At 42.1% G+C, this 20978-nt stretch overlaps 1 protein-coding gene across 2 annotated transcripts in view; it reads left to right on the top strand.

Moving 5' to 3' along the window:
* Positions 1–2529: 2529 nt before the first annotated feature.
* The window catches only part of LOC124116558, a 34216-nt gene continuing 15767 nt past the window's right edge, over positions 2530–20978 (top strand). For both annotated transcript variants that reach the window (XR_007220530.1, XM_048394873.1), the window contains exons 1-9: positions 2530–2661; positions 3357–3472; positions 3713–3848; positions 5225–5336; positions 8143–8331; positions 9175–9287; positions 10172–10295; positions 11153–11793; positions 14216–14283. Coding sequence is in view for 1 of the 2 variants with exons in the window: in XM_048394873.1 (XP_048250830.1) it covers positions 2555–2661; positions 3357–3472; positions 3713–3848; positions 5225–5336; positions 8143–8331; positions 9175–9287; positions 10172–10295; positions 11153–11793; positions 14216–14283 (1606 nt within the window). In the remaining variant the exon portion in view is untranslated. The remainder of the gene's footprint in view (positions 2662–3356; positions 3473–3712; positions 3849–5224; positions 5337–8142; positions 8332–9174; positions 9288–10171; positions 10296–11152; positions 11794–14215; positions 14284–20978) is intronic.

Raw genomic sequence — 20978 nt, 5'->3', positions numbered from 1 at the left:
ACTCTGCACAGCGAAAAGAGGCGCCTTCGACGACTGGACCTACCGTGCCCCCCATTTTCAAATGAAAAGTCATGCATTTATTTAGATACAATAGCATTTGCTTTTCGACAGTATGGATATTTTTGCCACGACAAAATTAATGACTAAAAGTGATCCATCAATTAAATCATTTATAACTCTTGAAAGACTGTTTGTCATTATGTTGAATATCATGACAGGTAAAATACTGCCCTGTGGGACACCCTGGTCCTGATTATAATTATCAGATACGGGTAGCTCCCACAACATCCTAGACTCGTCGACCGCCTCCGTGGTCTAGTGGTAGAGCGTCCGCCCGGAGAGCAGAAGGTCCGGGGTTCGATCCCCGGCCGCGTCATACAAAAAGACGTCAAAAAATGGTACTTGTTGTTTCCCTGTCTGGCGCTCGGCATTAAGGGGCTAAAACAAGGACTGGTCGGCTCGGAGTCAGTATACTGTGTCTGAGTAGGGTATTCATGTTAACTGCGGCATGGTATCTCAGTGTGCTAGCAGTATAAATCGGCATCAGTCCGGACTAGTACAAGCAGCCACACACACACGTGCATGCACGTCGCTATGTAAGACTTAATCTTGGATGCGAGTTAAACCCCATTTCACCTCACCTCTTAGACTCGTCTGTCTGTTTAGACCTATATATGAGTCGAGGCTGACAGCCTCTCAACACAAAATAATGTAAATATACTTTTTCTAGACCGACACAGATATATACTGCATGTTGAGTGGTTATTTTAAACTGTATTTTAAACACGAGATTCCAATCTAACTAAATGGTCAATAATACTTCGAGTGTTTTGGATTCGACATTGAATATTGTTGATAAAACTTTTGGTTCTAAGTACTAGGTTACTCTATTGTTGACTATGCGTTTCATGTTTTTGCAAATGCAATGAAATCGGCAGAGGAGGGACCAGTACGATCTGGTCAAGGTAAATTATTATACTATCTCGCCATAATGTTTGTTTGTTTGTTGTTAATCGAGTCTCAACCAGACAATCCAGTGACTGATATCATGAACATCGATCGACGCAATTGGGATACGATAACATGCATCAACCAAGTCAGCGAGCCTGACTACCCGATCCCGTTAGTCGCCCCTTATACGACAAGCATAGTCGCCTTTTACGGCAAGCATGGGTTGCTGATGACCTATTTTACCCCGGATCTTCACGGGTCTCGCGCCATCATGAGTGAGTGAGTTTGGTTTTACGCCGCTTTTAGCAATATTCCAGCAATATCACGGCGGGGGACACCAGAAATGGGCTTCACACATTGTACCCATGTCGGGAATCGAACCCGAGTCTTCTGCATGAGGAGCGAACGCTTTAACGACCAGGCGCCATGAAGAAGGAACATTTCTTATAATGTTATCAACAGGATTTGTAAACCTGATCATTGAAATGTTTAGGAGATAAATATTGATATCATCAGACACTGTTGCAGGATCCCGAGCATGCCCAAGGGCAGTATGGAGTTCATGAATGAAAAATATTATTAATCTGAATTGAAATTGATACTTTTCTTTTAGGGCTGGGACGGGTAACTCGGGTACTCGAATCGGATGGGTCCTGAGTAGGACCCGGGTACAAACAGGACTACCCGGACCCGTGGTTAGTCACGTGATATATTGTTTAATGTCAAAAACTCACTACAGCTCAGTGGTTACACTACAAGTTGCTAATGATCGTATTTCTTTCTGACGATGAACACATTCCTTTTGACTTGTGTAAGTTTGAGTAAAGATGATGCTTCAGTCAACTTCAGTGAACGCATGATCTGATTGTTTGATACAGGTATCTAAATAGTTTTAGCCGGGGCTGCGGTAAAACAATTACCAATCAGACATTTTGTTCCCAACTCTTGAGACTTGCAGTGGGTACCCGGGTAGGGTCGGGTAATAGGGGGTTGGATACCCGGGTAGTAATTTTGGACTCGTCCCAGCCCTATTTTCTTTCCTTGCTGCTGTTTGTATTTTTGGAATTGAGGTACAGCTTGTGACGAAGAATCTTTAGCCATAGTTTAGCCAACTTTATTGTCAATTTCAGTACCTAATTTGTCACTTGTTAGTTGATTTATCTCTATGTTGGATTCATTATCGAAGATGTTAGCTTTAGCGTCATTAGCTATATACTTTTCTGAATCTTGTTGCATCCTTGAGTTAATTTTTAATTTAGAAATATAATTTCAAAAACTGGCGTTTATTTTTGTTTATGCCTAAGTTTTTTTCACATTTGAACATATTGGAATGGGTTTGGCACATATAACTCCACACCGATGTGAAGAAACAGGAATAAATCCTGGATGTGTCTATAGACATGATGGATGCTACTGCCAAGGAAGATACTTTGGTTATGGCGCCATCAGAGTCTACCAATAAGCTCCACCCCAGCGCGTGTTACGAGCGAAGTATCAATGTCAGGAGCTAGGTTCAGCCAATCAAAACGCCGGTCTCCAGTGACGTACCTAGCGACGGCTATTGTCCCCGTGGCGTCTGAAAGGAAAGGATTAGGGAGTCGTGATGGCGCAAAACTCAAACATTGCGCGTGTCGATCAAGACATGGAACTTCCAAAATGGTGTCAAGCGTCGACGGAAGCTTCACTTCAAAGGTTTACACGAGGACATGGGTAAATATTACAATGAAATTGATATTAAATAAACTAAACTATTTGGCCTTGGCTGCTTGCGATCAGCTGATGACTTGATTTTGTCGAAAGTAAACTGAGGCAAAGTATTTTCTGGCATAAAAGATTAGTAAAATACTGATAGCCTGCTGTGGGTGTGTAAGTCTGCTACAATCGTGAAGATCAGGGTGGAATAGGTCTTCAGCAACCCATGCTTGCCGTAAAAGGCGACTATGCTTGTCGTAAGAGATGACTAACGGGATCGGGTGGTCAGGGTGCTGAGGCTGCTGACTTGGTTGATGCATGTCATCGTATCCCAATTGCATGGATCGATGCTCAGTTTGTTGTTTAACGCTGCACTCGTCAATATTCCAGCTATATGATGGCGGTCTGTAAATAATCACGTCTTGACCAGTCAGTCCAGTGATTAATATCATGAGCATCAACTAGGGCTTTCTATAAAATGCACCGGCGCAGGCTACATTTAGTAAACAAATATTCTAAACTCTCAGCATCACTAGGCATATTCAGTGACATCGCATGTAGAGATTATAGATCACTGGGAGGAGCTGATGTCACAGGGCATTGTTTCGCTGGTGTGACCGGCAACAAAATACTACAAATTACGTCATAGGGTATTGTCACGTGTTTGAAAAGTTTGTGGTACTGTATTCTAAAGGTAGGCCCAATATTTTCAGTTCAATGGTTAATCTCCTTAACCTTCTGTCGGACCATGCAAGCATGGAGAAAAAGGTCAGCCAACTCTACGAAGAGTTTGAAACAAAGTGGAAGAAGAGAGCCCTTATTGAAATTGGTAAGCTTCATGACATGTTAAATTGACCTAACATTTCCTTTCGTTAGCTTGTTCATCTGTCCATTCATTCATTCATTCATTCATTCAATCATTCATTCATTCATTCATTCACTCTCACTCACTCACTCACTCACTCACTCACTCACTCACTCACTCACTCACTCACTCACTCACTCACTCACTCATTCATTTATTCATTCATCGGTAAATATCAGGGTCAATATCATTGCATTCATGCAGGTGGCACCATAGCTGACGACGAGGTGAATGTTGTATTGAGAATCTGGATGGCCACTTACAAGGAAAAGCAAGATCAGCATATCCAATTATTAAGCTCACTGACTGCCACAGATGGCCCCATTCGAAGCCTTCAGAAGTAAGTATTATCTGGATTCAAAGACAGGGGCAAACACAAGCTTGAACTTGACCTTATCATGTGATAGTTTGATTTAAACATTAAATGACTGTTTTTCGTCTATTAAATCAAGCACAGAGTTCACCTATCAATTTCAAACTTTTTGTATTCTTTGAAAGCGACATTTCGGTACAGATGCCAATACTAGGGCTGTAACGAATACTGCATCCACTACTCTCGGAAATTTTATGGCCGCTACATTGGCGCCCAACGTGGGGCTGAGCACGTTCATATCAAATTTGAGCAAAATAAGCCTCAGTACCCTGCTATGCGGCCCGGGACGTTCCTTCTGTTGACGGGGGAGTATGTAGCAGGGCGTGGAGTCATCCCACAGATGACATCCTTACCTTGACAGCTTGCTGACGGGGTTAACCTCTTTGGTCATGTGGACAAGGCGTCCGACCTCGGATCAGAAGGTCCGTGGTTCGAATCCCATCATGGGACTCGGAAATTTTATGGCCGCTACACCTACAATACTTGGCTCAAGTGGATGGTGATTGTAGCCACATCCTGAGATCGTGAATTTAAGGATTTACAATAATTGTAGCAATAAGATAATTTGGTAAGGTGGTAAGAAAATTCCAACAACTTACACTGAATTAGGATTCTCTGACATTATATCATGGTTAAAATTAAAGCTAGTCCTTCTAGTGGGTGTGGCATATTTTTTTACATTCATTGGGAAATGAATGCAAAAGACATTGACCCATTCAGCCACAGAGCTCCAGATGTGCTTTTGGTGTTGTGGGTATTTTACCCATGCATTTTAAAATCATTGGGTATCAGTAATTCTATCTTGGTATTCAAATTTCTGTTACCCACTAGTTTTTACACATATAGGTATTTAAGTTAAATATTTAAAAACACTATTCATCTAGTCATGTCATATGTCTAGTCACTGGGTTCGAGAGCTTTGTAGGACTCAAAAATACCACGATACTTCCACAAGAAAGTGTGATTGGAAATGATCATGATGTAACTGTCATCGTGGAGTTTGGCAAGGTTGACGGAATGCCTGTTTATAATTTCAAAATAAGTTGCTGATTTGCGAATCGAATACGCAGGGTTACTTCACAATATTTTGATGATACACACAAGTTATATTTTTGTAGCGTATCTGTAATGTTCGTTGCGTATTTAATACGCTTGGATTTTATTTTACTGCGTACTTCTGCATTTCTGATGCGTATTTTACGCAGATGCGCAGCTTATCGGGAGCTCTGAAGCCAGTCAATGTTTATAAAACAACGTAATCCCTTATGGTCTCAGACAACACCAAAATGAAATATGGAGAGATTCCAGTGTTGAAATATTCATGGTCTTCATCCTTGTCCCAGTTACATCAACTCAGAAGAGGCCAAGGCTACAAGGGAGGCCACTCTATCACTCTTTGAAAGGGCAAAGCAAAAGCAGGCTATGCTGGAGAAGGACATCAAACAGCTGAAGGGGGTGAGTGTTTAACATGTTTATACTGCACCTGACTTGGATAATGAAGGATGATTTCTCCCTAGTGATCTGAGGTGGTATACCTGTACACACATTCAAGCTGAAGGGGGTGAGTGTGTAGCATGTTTATACTGCACCTGACTTGGATAATCAAGGATGATTTCTCCCTAGTGATCTGAGGTGGTATACCTGTACACACATTCAAGCTGAAGGGGGTGAGTGTTTAACATGTTTATACTGCACCTGACTTGGATAATCAAGGATGATTTCTCCCTAGTGATCTGAGGTGGTATACCTGTACACACATTCAAGCTGAAGGGGGTGAGTGTGTAGCATGTTTATACTGCACCTGACTTGGATAATGAAGGATGATTTCTCCCTAGTGATCTGAGGTGGTATACCTGTACACACATTCAAGCTGAAGGGGGTGAGTGTGTAGCATGTTTGTACTGCACCTGACTTGGATAATCAAGGATGATTTCTCCCTAGTGATCTGAGGTGGTATACCTGTACACACATTCAAGCTGAAGGGGGTGAGTGTTTAACATGTTTATACTGCACCTGACTTGGATAATGAAGGATGATTTCTCCCTAGTGATCTGAGGTGGTATACCTGTACACACATTCAAGCTGAAGGGGGTGAGTGTGTAGCATGTTTATACTGCACCTGACTTGGATAATCAAGGATGATTTCTCCCTAGTGATCTGAGGTGGTATACCTGTACACACATTCAAGCTGAAGGGGGTGAGTGTTTAACATGTTTATACTGCACCTGACTTGGATAATCAAGGATGATTTCTCCCTAGTGATCTGAGGGGGTATACCTGTACACATATTCAAGCTGAAGGGGGTGAGTGTTTAGCATGCTTATACTGCACCTGACTTGGATAATGAAGGATGATTTGTCCCTAGTGATCTGAGGTGGTGTACCTGTACACACATTCAAGCTGATACCAGGTGATGTAGGGCGGGCGGGTAGCCTAGTGGTTAAAGTGTTCGCTCGTCACGCCGAAGACAAGGGTTCGATTCCTGACATGGGTACAATGTGTGAAGCCCATTTCTGGTGTCCTCCACCGATATTGCTGGAATATTGCTAAAAAGCGTCGTAAAACCATACTCACTCACTCACAAGGTGATGTAGTTGATTTTGACTTCAGTATGATTGGTTGGTTGGTTTGTTGTTTAATACTCAGCAGTATTGTATGAAGGTGGTCTGCAAATAATCGAGTCTGGACCAGACAATCCAGTGATTGATATCATGAGCATCGATCCACGCAATTGGGATCGATGACATGCATCAACCAAGTCAGCGAGCCTGACCACCCGATCACGTTAGTCGCCTTTTACGACATAGTCGCACTCCACTACAAGCTTTGGTTGCTGAAGACCTATTCTTCCCCGGTGTGTCTTCACGGTGTGTCTTCAGTATGACGACTTGCTTGTCTTGTCATCTCTGTTTAGCAGGGCGTGGAGTCATCCCACAGATGACATCCTTATCTTGTCAGCTTGCTGACTGGGTTAACCTCTTTGGTCATGTGAACAAGGCACCCCACCTCGGATCAGAAGGTCCGTGGTTCTTATGGCATTACAGGACTTGAAAATTTTATGGCCGCTATATTAGCGCTGATTATGTTCTTATAGACCTTTTGTGACATAACACAACTGTGTGAGTAGGTTGATAAGGTTGTGTTGATAAACTGCGAATGCTCTAGGCATTTGGAAGGAAATACCCCAATTTTAATTGCATTGTAAGACCAAGGTTTCATAGTTGAATTTTATGAACTGGCCTTTTGATATGAATGTTATGTTGGTTTTTGATTTGTTAAAAGTTAAAAGGAAGCTCCAACCTAAAAAATCGTGTTTAGTCTTTGTAACCCATTGTTTTCTCAGAGCCACCGGGGCTGGTGATGAAAGGGTGTTCATTCTAAAATGTCATGACCTCAGTTGTGTGCATATAGCATATAGTCTTTCTCTTGTCAGATTCATCGAATTCCTTTTATACTGTGACAAACTGTATTGTTTCACTATAGTATAGTCCTTTTCTCTCTGCTTTTCTTGCGTTTTGACGGTTTACAAGTTGAATAAAAAACTCCTCTGTTTGTCATGTTTTTACATACATTTTTGTTTTATCAAGTGAACTTGAATTCGACCCAACCATCTTCTCAAGGCAAGGGCGTTAACCGACTATTAAAGTCAAGTTTCCACCCTTGATCAACTACACTGGAATTTCTGGGCTCAATGATAGTGCCACCAGTGACAATTGTGGGTTATGTCCCTTTATGTCCCTCCTATTGACCAATCAGATTCCATCCCTCATATCACTTGCATTTGCCGCAAACTAAATGGTGGCGCTCTGTCAAGATGATCAAATCGATAATCAAAATCTATGTCTTAATAAAATGGGACTTTCTGCACGAAGTGCATCAAATCATGTGAGCACCTTGATTAGAAACATGAAAGGATCTGGAGAATATCTGTTGACGCCAAGTTGGCAGTACACATGCTTTACAAATCTGTCAATTGACCGATCTCTACACGGCAGTTTACGAACTGGATGTCGATTTCGTTACGAGATTTTAATTGGACTATGCATAGACTTGTTAGTCCAGCCAAAATATAACTCCATAATTCCTGCCTAGCTTGGCAAGGGTGGAAACTGGACTTTTATAGTCGCTTAACTCACTTGCCTTGGGAAGATAAGACAACAAAATTTTACCAGGATCGAGCTTCGGACTGTGAACTCATCTAAAGTTTTTGTTTCTCTGATGAAATGTTTGTTCCTCAGGGTTTAATCCGTTATGTTCACAGAACTTCTTCCTGGCTAAGGACAAAGAGGTTGACTTCAAGCTGGAGCTGGACGCTGCACAGGACGACCATGCCCGATATGGTGCTCTGGTGACTCGGTGGAAGCAGCTGCAGGCTGATGGTGAAAGGGCCAGCACATCCTACAGACAAAAACTGCAAGAGGAAAAATCTACACGAACGACTTTCATAGAAGTAAGGACTTGTGGAGGGATTATAACAGTGTATAGATATTTATACCTGATCCGTGCAGGGATTATAACAGTGTATAGATATTTATACCTGATCTGTGCGGGGATTATAACAGTGTATAGATATTTATACTTGATCTGTTCAGGGATTACAGGTTAACAAGAGTATGACTTTCATAGAAGTAAGGACTTGTGGAGGGATTATAACAGTGTATAGATATTTATACCTGATCTGTGCGGGGATTATAACAGTGTATAGATATTTATACCTGATCTGTGCAGGGATTACAGGTTAACAAGAGGATGACTTTCATAGAAGTAGGGACTTGTGCAGGGATTATAACAGTGTATAGATATTTATACCTGATCTGTGCAGGGATTACAGGTTAACAAGAGTATGACTTTCATAGAGGTAGGGACTTGTGCAGGGATTATAACAGTGTATAGATATTTATACCTGATCTGTGCAGGGATTACAGGTTAACAAGAGGATGACTTTCATAGAAGTAGGGACTTGTGCAGGGATTATAACAGTGTATAGATATTTATACCTGATCTGTGCAGGGATTACAGGTTAACAAGAGTATGACTTTCATAGAGGTAGGGACTTGTGCAGGGATTATAACAGTGTATAGATATTTATACCTGATCTGTGCAGGGATTACAGGTTAACAAGAGGATGACTTTCATAGAAGTAGGGACTTGTGCAGGGATTATAACAGTGTATAGATATTTATACCTGATCTGTGCAGGGATTACAGGTTAACAAGAGTATGACTTTCATAGAGGTAGGGACTTGTGCAGGGATTATAACAAATGTCAAAATGATAATTTCTATATGTTTCAGGAAATGAAAAGATTCCAGGATGAATCTAATGCTCATGAGAGAGCCCGCCTTCAGCAGCTGCAGCATGTGATGACTTCAGTCATACAAATCAGTAAAGCAGTAGAAATCCACAGGTAGATATGATACGATGAGCTAGAATTGTCCCAAAAGAGTTTACAGAAATGGACTTGTAGATACCAGATGACAGAAAGTCGAGCTATGGACACAAATATTGAGCTTGTAAAATCACACAGCTGATTGCACATGTAATTAATTTGATATTACGAGTTTAAAGAGTTGTTTCGGTGAAATATATGTGTGGTATCTGCCAAATGACTGCCAGGTTATATTAGGTTTTCAGCAACCCATGCTTGCTGTCAGGCCCGCTGACTTGGTTGATACATGTCATCATATCTCATTTGATTGGATGGATGCTCATGATGTCAATAACTGGATTGTCTGGTCCAGACTCAATTATGTACAGACCACCATCATATAGCTGGGATATTGCTGAGTGTGGCTTTAAACAAACAAACAAACAAACAAACAAACAAACAAAACCAAATGATTGCCATGTGTCTCTCAATGTGTGAATAACTGTCTCATGAGAAACAAGTGACATAATTTCAAAAATTATGACGTCATGGTATCCGCAGGGGTCACAGGGGGCCCAGTCGTCTAAGGCGCCGCGATTCGCTGTGCAGAGTTGCGTCCCTTGGGCACGCCAGAAACCTATGACTGTGGGTTCTAATCCCGGTGCTCGATTATGTTTCTAGGTTTGTCAGCACCATACCCGTGCTCGTGGGTTTCACCAAAGTGGTAAACGTCTGAGACCTGTATCACTTCGGGCTTTCCTCCCACATTAAGCTGACACACCGCGATATAACTGGAATACTGTTAAAAGCAGCATTAAACCCAACTCACACATCCAACCTCTACTGCCTATGCTGGTTATAATGTCAAATTGTCAAACATTTCTATGTTATTCCATTTCGTCACCATATACATCTTCCTCCAGGGGAGAGAGACTGGGTCCATTATTTGAAGATGGAATCTCCCGCCTTGAGAAATATGACTTTGAGAGAGAAATTGCCCTCTTCAATCAGCTCAATGTGTATCAGCATGAGTTCCCTGTGGAACAGGTGAGTTGTGGGGTTGTCTGTCAGGGGGCACGTGTTGAAGGGTGGGGTTGTCTGTCAGGGGGCACATGTTGAAGAGTGGGGTGTTGTCTGTCAGAGGGCACATGTTAAAGGATGGGGGGTTGTCTGTCAGGGGGCACATGTTGAAAGGTGTCAGGGGAGACATGTTGAAGGGTGGGGTGTTGTCTGTCAGGGGGCACGTGTTGAAGGGTGGGGTGTTGTGTATCAGGTGGCACGTGTTGAAGGGTGGGGTGTTGTGTATCAGGGACACATGTTGAAGGGTGGGGTTGTCTGTCAGGGGGCACATGTTGAAGGGTGGGGTTGTCTGTCAGGGGGCACGTGTTGAAGGGTGGGGTGTTGTGTATCAGGTGACACGTGTTGACGGGTGGGGTGTTGTGTATCAGGGGGCACGTGTTGAAGGGTGGGGTGTTGTGTATCAGGGGGCACGTGTTGAAGGGTGGGGTGTTGTGTATCAGGGGACACATGTTGAAGGGTGGGGTGTTGTGTATCAGGGACACATGTTGAAGTATGGGGTAGGGTTTTGTGTGTCAGGAGACACATGTTGAAGGGTGGGGTGTTGTGTGTCAGGGGACACATGTTGAAGGATGGGGTGGGGTTTTGTGTGTTGAAGGTTGAGGTTGGATTTTTCACCACAGGGTCGGAACATTTTCATTGAATGCTACCGGGGTATGTATTTAATCCTAATATTTTTTCCGGGTCGGCACTAAAGTTGGGCTGAACAAAAACATAAGGTGATGGCTGTAACGTAACAATGACAGTCAACCCTGATGTTCTGTCCCGGTGACCCTATGACATTTCCCTGTGTAGAATGTATACATGTATTCATTATTCCTTTACAGCTGCACCCATCTGAAGTGTTGGCCAAGAAGGAAACAGAGGAGAAATCTCATTTAGACTTTCCGCCATCTCCAACAGCTCAAGCTGGCCCATCTATAGAGTTGGCCAAGAAGAAAACAGAGAAGAAATCTCACTTAGACGTGGCGCCATCTTTGGCAGCTAAAGCTGTCCCATCTGTACAGTTTGCCAAGAAGGAAACAGAGGAGAAATCTCACTTCGATGCGGCGCCATCTCCGGCAGCTGAAGCTGTCCCATCTGTACAGTTTGCCAAGAAGAAATCTTACTTAGATGCGGCGCCATCTCCGGCAGCTAAAGCTAACCAATCTGTAAAGTTGGCCAAGAAGAAAACAGAGGAGAAATCCCACATAGATACGGCGCCATCTCCGGCAACTAAAGCTGTCCCATCTGTAAAGTTGGCCGATAAGAAATCTCACTTAGATGCGGCGCCATCTCCGGCAACTAAAGCTGTCCCACCTGTAGAGTTGGCCAAGAAGAAATCTCACTTAGATGCGGCGCCATCTCCGGCAACTAAAGCTGGCCCATCTGTAAAGTTGTCCAAGAAGGAAACAGAGAAGAAATCTCACTTAGATGTGGCGCCATCTCTGGCAGCTGAAGCTGGCCCATCTGTAGAGTTGAATGACATGTAAGTTTTTTTTCTCATAATAATTTGTTTGTTGTTTAACTGTGCACTCAGCATTATTCCAGCTATAAGATGGCGGCCTGTAAATAATGCAACATGGACCAGCTAAAGTGGTGATTGATATCATCTGACCAGCCAATCCATTTTGTGGCATAGGTTGCTGTGGGCTTGTGGCCTATTACGACCAGCATAGGTTGCTGTGGGCTTGTGGCCTATTACGACCAGCATAGGTTGCTGTGGGCTTGTGGCCTATTACGACCAGCATAGGTTGCTGTGGGCTTGTGGCTTATTATGACCAGCATAGGTTGCTGTGGGCTTGTGGCCTATTATGACCAGCATAGGTTGCTGTGGGCTTGTGGCCTATTACGACCAGCATAGGTTGCTGTGGGCTTGTGGCCTATTATGACCAGCATAGGTTGCTGGGGCTTGTGGCCTATTACGACCAGCATAGGTTGCTGTGGGCTTGTGGCCTATTATGACCAGCATAGGTTGCTGTGGGCTTGTGGCCTATAAAGACCAGCATAGGTTGCTGGGGCTTGTGGACCATATATAGTTATGACACCAGGTATAGTTATGACACCAGGTATAGTTATGACACCAGGTATAGTTATCACACCATGTATAGTTATGACACCAGGTATAGTAATGACACCAGGTATAGCCATCACACCATGTATAGTTATCACACCAGGTATAGTTATGACACCAGGTAAAGCCATCACACCAGGTATAGTTATGACACCAGGTATAGTTATGACACCAGGTATAGTTATGACACCAGGTATAGTCATCACACCAGGTATAGTTATGACACCAGGTATAGTTATGACACCAGGTATAGTTATCACACCATGTATAGTTATGCCACCAGGTATAGTTATGACACCAGGTATAGTAATGACACCAGGTATAGTTATGACACCAGGTATAGTTATGACACCAGGTATAGTTATGACACCAGGTATAGCCATCACACCATGTATAGTTATCACACCAGGTATAGTTATGACACCAGGTATAGCCATCACACTGGGTATAGTTATGACACCAGGTATAGTTATGACACCAGGTATAGTCATCACACCAGGTATAGTTATGACACCATGTATAGTTATCACACCATGTATAGTTATGACACCAGGTATAGTTATGACACCATGTATAGTTATGACACCAGGTATAGCCATCACACCATGTATAGTTATGACACCAGATATAGTTAAGACACCAGGTATAGTTATGACACCAGGTATAGTTATGACACCAGGTATAGTTAAGACACCAGGTATAGTCATCACACCATGTATAGTTATGACACCAGGTATAGTCATCACACCAGGTATAGTTATGACACCATGTATAGTTATGACACCATGTATAGTTATGACACCAGGTATAGTCATCACACCAGGTATAGTTATGACACCAGATATAGTTAAGACACCAGGTATAGTTATGACACCAGGTATAGTCATCACACCAGGTATAGTTATGACACCATGTATAGTTATCACACCATGTATAGTTATGACACCAGGTATAGTTATGACACCATGTATAGTTATGACACCAGGTATAGCCATCACACCATGTATAGTTATGACACCAGATATAGTTAAGACACCAGGTATAGTTATGACACCAGGTATAGTTATGACACCAGGTATAGTTAAGACACCAGGTATAGTCATCACACCATGTATAGTTATGACACCAGGTATAGTCATCACACCAGGTATAGTTATGACACCATGTATAGTTATGACACCATGTATAGTTATGACACCAGGTATAGTCATCACACCAGGTATAGTTATGACACCAGATATAGTTAAGACACCAGGTATAGTTATGACACCAGGTATAGTCATCACACCTGGTATAGTTATGACACCAGGTATAGTTATGACACCAGGTATAGTTATGACACCAGGTATAGTCATCACACCAGGTATAGTTATGACACCAGGTATAGTCATCACACCAGGTATAGTTATGACACTATGTATAGTTATGACACCATGTATAGTTATGACACCATGTATAGTTATGACACCATGTATAGTTATGACACCAGGTATAGTTATGACACCAGGTATAGTCATCACACCATGTATAGTTATGACACCAGGTATAGTTATGACACCAGGTATAGTTATGACACCATGTATAGTTATGACACCATGTATAGTTATGACACCAGGGCCCACTTGCACAAAGCGATCTTAGCGCTTAAATGATCGTAACTCCCATACGTTAACATGGGCTTATGACAGTCTTAGCGCTAAGATCGCTTTGTGCAAGTGGGCCCTGGTATAGTTATGACACCAGGTATAGTTATGACACCTGGTACTGTTATCACACCAGTTAGACCAGGTATAGTTATTGCACAAATGTAATGTATAGTCACTGATGTGTGTTACAGTCAAGTACTGCCAGTCACAAAAGAGACAGCTGTGCCTGTACGACCCATACTAAAGTCAGCGGGGCCAAGTAAGTACTTCAACCTTCATGTTAACTTTAACTTCTTTAAATCTAAGTATTATCTATATACTCTTCACAAAAAGTAGTTGCTACTTAGTAGTTGTTGGATCAGTAGTGCGTAATAGTGCCATGACTCGACGTATTCACTCGACAAGGCAAAGTGAGTATGGGTCTGACTCTCACAATAGCGATTTTAGGGCATCTGTCCCACTCCTCATGCAGTGCCTGGCCAAGTTCAGCCAACGTGGTGGTTGGCCTGTGACGCTGACACACACATCTCCCTATCATGTCCCAACATTTCCCATTGGAGAAAGATTTGGGCCCACCTGCACAAAGCGATCTTAGCGCTAAGATGATCGTAACTCCCATACTTTAACATAGGTTTATGATAGTCTTAGCGCTAAGATCGCTTTGTACAAGTAAGCCCTGGGCTCATTGCTGGCCTTTGCATCCTAGGGATGTTGTGCTGCTGGACGTGAGCACTGACGATCCCTGCACGGTGAACAACTAAGCGTCAACCCACATAACTTGCTTTGGTTTGCTTTGTTGTTTAACGCCGCACTCAGCAATATTCCAGCTGCATGACGGTCTGTAAATAATCGAGTCTGGACCAGACAATCCAGTGAGTAATATCATGAACCTCGATCCATGCAATTGGGATCGATGACATGCATTAACCAAGTCAGCAAGCCTGACCACCCGATCCCGTTTGTCGCCTCTTACGACAAGTATAGTCGTCTTTTACGGCAAGCATGGGTTGCTGAAGACCGATTCTTCCCCGGATCTTCACGGGCCAACAAAGGGTGTCAGTGTATAGTCCCTAATGGCCTTTTTCACACTTCGCTACGTCCGGTTTGAAAGCGAGGCTTGGAGAGGAGAAGGTGAAGGCTGGATAGCACATGAAACACACGGAGATGTCAACAAGGCACGCAATCGGGACAAACTGTGACAATTTAACCATCCCGGTACATTTATCGTAAGTATTGAACATTATTCTTATTCTTATCATTGACAAACTATTCTACTGTTTTCTGGTCTCCTTACCGATATAAATTCGAGTCTGGCCGTTCTGTTGTGATTTCAATTTAAAATATCCATGACCACCTGGTAACTCCCGGGGCAGTTTATGTTAGCTGAACAGACTTAATACAAATGCTACTGAGATCTTGTAAAGAATAATTCATTGTTTACACACCATTAAGCCAAACTATTTATTGTGAGTTTAAATAACTTTGCGGGTTGTATTTGAAGTCGAAATATTGACATTTTGACCATATCTAGATATATGTCAGAAACTTACTAAATTAATATGTTGATATAATGTATCAAATTGTAACCTACTGAGAATTTACAATCATAACAAATCAGAATTTTGCATCAGTTGCGTATTTGATGTAAATTGTAATGAACTCAAATGCATTCCAATAAAATATTTGACCTCTAGATCTACTTGTGATGTTGTGATTGTGAGCAGTTATTTTGATTATCAATGATGACAGATTAGATAGCATGAGGTGTAATATTTCAACTGAATTATTACATAAAGGGTGTGTAAATATTTGAAGTAAAGTACAGTTTGATCTGCAATTTTGTAAACAATATTTCTACCAAAATAATATTTACTTTACTGTACCAAATTAATCATGTCATGAAATGAACAAAAACACAACTAATTAATGGCCTGTGAATGTTCAATCTACATGTGATCTGTATATAATTTACAGAAACAGATAACTCTTTAACAGTCTGTATTCAAATATTTCAAATGCATAAATTGATATTGACATTACTATAAACTTAAAGTATAAACAGAATTATTTTTAATTCCCATGGGTATTGCAATCATAACTCATTTATTCCCTTTGTTTAATTGTGAAACCCATCTGGTTTTATGTCCACAAACATGTTTTGAAACCTTTAAAACGAAATAATTTCTATTGTGCAAGCAAATGCCATGTATTATTGATTATTAATCATATCAATTTATATATAAGAATATAGTTGTGCTTACTGTGTCATTTTGCAATAATTATATTGTTATGATGTAATAGTTTACTATTGTTAACAATCTTTAGAACTTAAGTTTATTACAGTCAAGTCAAGTGGGGTGATAATTTTTATAATTTTTATAATTCAATCAAAACGAGAAATATAAAAAAATATAAATACATAGAAGAAATTTTTTTCCTTGTCAAATAACGATAAAAGCATGAATTTATCTCATCTTGTGACCTGACAAAGTTAATATTTTCAAGTCAAGATATCAACTTTAGTAAACCACAAGAAGAGGTAAACATTTCATTTGACAAAAGAAATTCAAGTCTTATATTTTCTTTGTGATCTATATGACCTTACTCAGAAAAACAGTGTCAATGAGGCAGACTGACTGTAGGGATGACAAAATGTGATATTTCACCTGATTTTAATAAAAATCTTATTTATTTCACTCTGGAGAGAGTATGTTTTCAGCATGGTCAGACGAAACAAAGTATTTCATGATTAAATACATACCGGGAATACATTCATATCAAAACGAGAAGGTGAATATGCATTGTTTATAAAAAAAATTTGGAAGTAGAAATATTATTACAATATTATTGAATTATTAATTTCAGGCCAGCGAGTCAACACAATGAAGTACTAGTATCCGGTGACGGATGTCCGGGGGAGCTTTCTGCTGACAGTAACACAATGGTTACAATGTGCGTCCTGTCAAGGGACGAGGAAGTGAAAAGCCATATTCAGTCACACATTGTACCATTTGTTTACAAGCAAGAAAATTATTTTCTCCGGGAATTTAATTAGGTGCTTTTGACTGACAAAGACACCTGGTCAATGTTAAGTTTTGAAAACTTATATTGTGAGAAATAAAGACATGAAAATTTCAGTTTGTTTTTCTTTATTAAATATGAGAAATCCAGATTGTTCCATCAACATAATTTGTACCGATACATATATTTTATCTTGGCTTGATTACCAAATGAAGTTGATTCCTTTTCATCTTTTGTTATTTTATCTGTACTCATATCTGATCAAGACATTTTCAAACTATTCAGGATAAATGTATTAGTAGCTTCCTTTTGATATACAATTACCTAACATCATACAGAAGTAGGTGAGGGTGTTCAAGAAGTTGGTGTTTGTATCAATTCTTATATTTCTTCAATTTCATGCATTATTTATATTTATCAATTTTAAGTTTCCTTTTAACTTATTTTAAACATTTCACACATTATTACTTTTGTCGTGCAGGCTGCAATCTCAATCGTTAATAATCGGTTAAATAGGTGATGTTTGAAGAACAAGTAAAGTTTCATCTGTCATTGTACACACTGAATAGAGTTATCGCCCCTTCTGAATATTTATTTTGACACACGAGTTATTTTGTGAACTAATTTCATTTACATCATAATGTTTTGATGAAAATCATAGCCGAAAAAGTGTTTTTGTCAACTGGACTCATGGCAAAACGACAGTGCGTTGTGCAGCAAACACCGCTATGAAACGTGAAATAAACATGATCGACGATCTGGAGTTCGCCAAGCCACGCATTGACTGAGCAGATTTGCAAAAGTACACTGATCTGTTTCATGTTATGCGTTTCATTTACGATACAAAACTTCTGTCATTGAATGTACTGTCAAATTGTACCTATATGCAGACGAGGTTATGATAAATATAATATCTGTTTCTGAAATACGCGTCTCGAAATGCACCTTTCGATTCACTTCCGGGATCCTGACAGTAAAATGCTAATTCCAGTGTATTACAGGCATATTTTAGTTGGACCTCAGGATTAAATGTGAAATATCTTCTGTATTAGATACAGAGGATACCATTTTTGTTTGTTTGAAATGTCCATCAGTGAAATGCACAACATGCTGTCTGTTCCCTATCAGCTGATGCGACTCACACTGCATGGAGCTATGCTCTCCAAGCCTCGTTTTCGATCCAAGATGGCGAAAGTGTGAAAAAGGTCAATAGTACTGTCCTGTGACCCTTCCTGCTCAATCATAATGACGTCACCTTACACCCTGACTTATCCACCACACAGCAAGGAAGTATTGTATTGTGTGTCATGGTGGTGACTTGGTAGACACACAGCCATGTCCTGGTTGTATGGTGTGTCATAGTGGAGAACACCTTGGTAGACTGACAGCCATGTCCTGGTTGTATTGTGTGTCATGGTGGAGAACACCTTGGTAAACTGACAGCCATGTCCTGGTTGTATGGTGTGTCATGGTGGAGAACACCTTGGTAGACTGACAGCCATGTCCTTGTTGTATGGTGTGTCATGGTGGAGAACACCTTGGTAGACTGACAGCCATGTCCTGCTTGTATTGTGTGTCATGGTGGAGAACACCTTGGTAGACTGACAGCCATGTCCTGGTTGTATGGTGTGTCATGGTGGAGAACACCTTGGTAGACTGACAGCCATGTCCTGGTTGTATTGTGTGTCATGGTGGTGACTTGGTAGACTGACAGCCATGTCCTGGTTGTATGGTGTGTCATGGTGAAGACCACCTTGGTAGACTGACAGCTATGACTTGGTTGTATTGTGTGTCATGGTGGAGAATACCTTGGTAGACTGACAGCCATGTCCTACTTGTATTGTGTGTCATGGTGGAGAACACCTTGGTAGACTGACAGCTATGACTTGGTTGTATGGTGTGTCATGGTGGAGAACACCTTGGTAGACTGACAGCCATGTCCTGCTTGTATTGTGTGTCATGGTGGAGAACACCTTGGTAGACTGACAGCCATGTCCTGGTTGTATTATGTGTCATGGTGGAGAACACCTTGGTAGACTGACAGCCATGTCCTGGTTGTATTGTGTGTCATGGTGAAGACCACCTTGGTAGACTGACAGCTATGACTTGGTTGTATTGTGTGTCATGGTGGAGAATACCTTGGTAGACTGACAGCCATGACTTGGTTGTATGGCTTGTCATGGTGGAGAACACCTTGGTAGACTGACAGCCATGTCCTGGCTGTATGGTGTGTCATGGTGGAGAACACCTTGGTAGACTGACAGCCATGTCCTGGTTGTATGGTGTGTCATGGTGGAGACCACCTTGGTAGACTGACAGCCATGTCCTGGTTGTATGGCTTGTCATGGTGGAGAACACCTTGGTAGACTGACAGCCATGTCCTGGCTGTATGGTGTGTCATGGTGGAGACCACCTTACTAGACTGACAGCAATGTCCTGCTTGTATGGCGTGTCATGGTGAAGACCACCTTGGTAGACTGACAGCAATGTCCTGGTTGTATTGCGTGTCGTGGTGGAGAACACCTTGGTAGACTGACAGCCATGTCCTGGCTGTATTGTGTGTCATGGTGGAGAACACCTTGGTAGAGTGACAGCCATGTCCTGGTTGTATGGTGTGTCATGGTTGAGACCACCTTGGTAGACTGACAGCCATGTCCTGGTTGTATTGTGTGTCATGGTGAAGACCACCTTTGTAGACTGACAGCCATGTCCTGGTTGTATTGTGTGTCATGGTGGAGAACACCTCGGTAGACTGACAGCCATGTCCTGGTTGTATGGCGTGTCATGGTGGAGAACACCTTGGTAGACTGACAGCCATGTCCTGGTTGTATGGTGTGTCGTGGTGGAGAACACCTTACTAGACTGACAGCCATGTCCTGCTTGTATGGCGTGTCATGGTGGAGACCACATTGGTAGACTGACAGCCATGTCCTGGTTGTATTGTGTGTCGTGGTGGAGAACACCTTGGTAGACTGACAGCCATGTCCTGGTTGTATGGTGTGTCATGGTGGAGAACACCTTGGTAGACTGACAGCCATGTCCTGGTTGTATTGTGTGTCGTGGTGGAGAACACCTTGGTAGACTGACAGCCATGTCCTGGTTGTATTGTGTGTCATGGTGGAGAACACCTTGGTAGACTGACAGCCATGTCCTGGTTGTATGGCGTGTCATGGTGGAGAACACCTTGGTAGACTGACAGCCATGTCCTGGTTGTATGGTGTGTCATGGTGGAGACCACCTTGGTAGACTGACAGCCATGTCCTGGTTGTATTGTGTGTCATGGTGAAGACCACCTTTGTAGACTGACTGCCATGTCCTGGTTGTATTGTGTGTCATGGTGGAGAACACCTTGGTAGAGTGACAGCCATGTCCTGCTTGTATGGCTTGTCATGGTGGAGACCACATTGGTAGACTGACAGCCATGTCCTGGTTGTATTGTGTGTCGTGGTGGAGAACACCTTGGTAGACTGACAGCCATGTCCTGCTTGTATGGTGTGTCATGGTGGAGAACACCTTGGTAGACTGACAGCCATGTCCTGGTTGTATTGTGTGTCATGGTGGAGAACACCTTGGTAGACTGACAGCCATGTCCTAGTTGTATTGTGTGTCATGGTGAAGACCACCTTAGTAGACTGACAGCCATGTCCTGGTTGTATGGTTTGTCATAGTGGAGAACACCTTGGTAGACTGACAGCCATGTCCTGGTTGTATGGTGTGTCATGGTGAAGAACACCTTGGTAGACTGACATCAATGTCCTGGTTGTATTGTGTGTCATGGTGGAGAACACCTTACTAGACTGACAGCCATGTCCTGGTTGTATGGCATGTCATGGTGGAGACCACCTTGGTAGACTGACAGCCATTTCCTGGTTGTATGGTGTGTCATGGTGGAGAACACCTTGGTAGACTGACAGCCATGTCCTGGTTGTATGG

The sequence above is a fragment of the Haliotis rufescens genome, unplaced genomic scaffold (genome assembly GCF_023055435.1).
Source record: "Haliotis rufescens isolate VD_foot unplaced genomic scaffold, xgHalRufe1.0.p SCAF_130, whole genome shotgun sequence".
NCBI lineage: Eukaryota > Metazoa > Mollusca > Gastropoda > Lepetellida > Haliotidae > Haliotis > Haliotis rufescens.
Note: the sequence above shows the minus strand (reverse complement) of the source record. Positions and strands in the feature narration are given on the sequence as shown.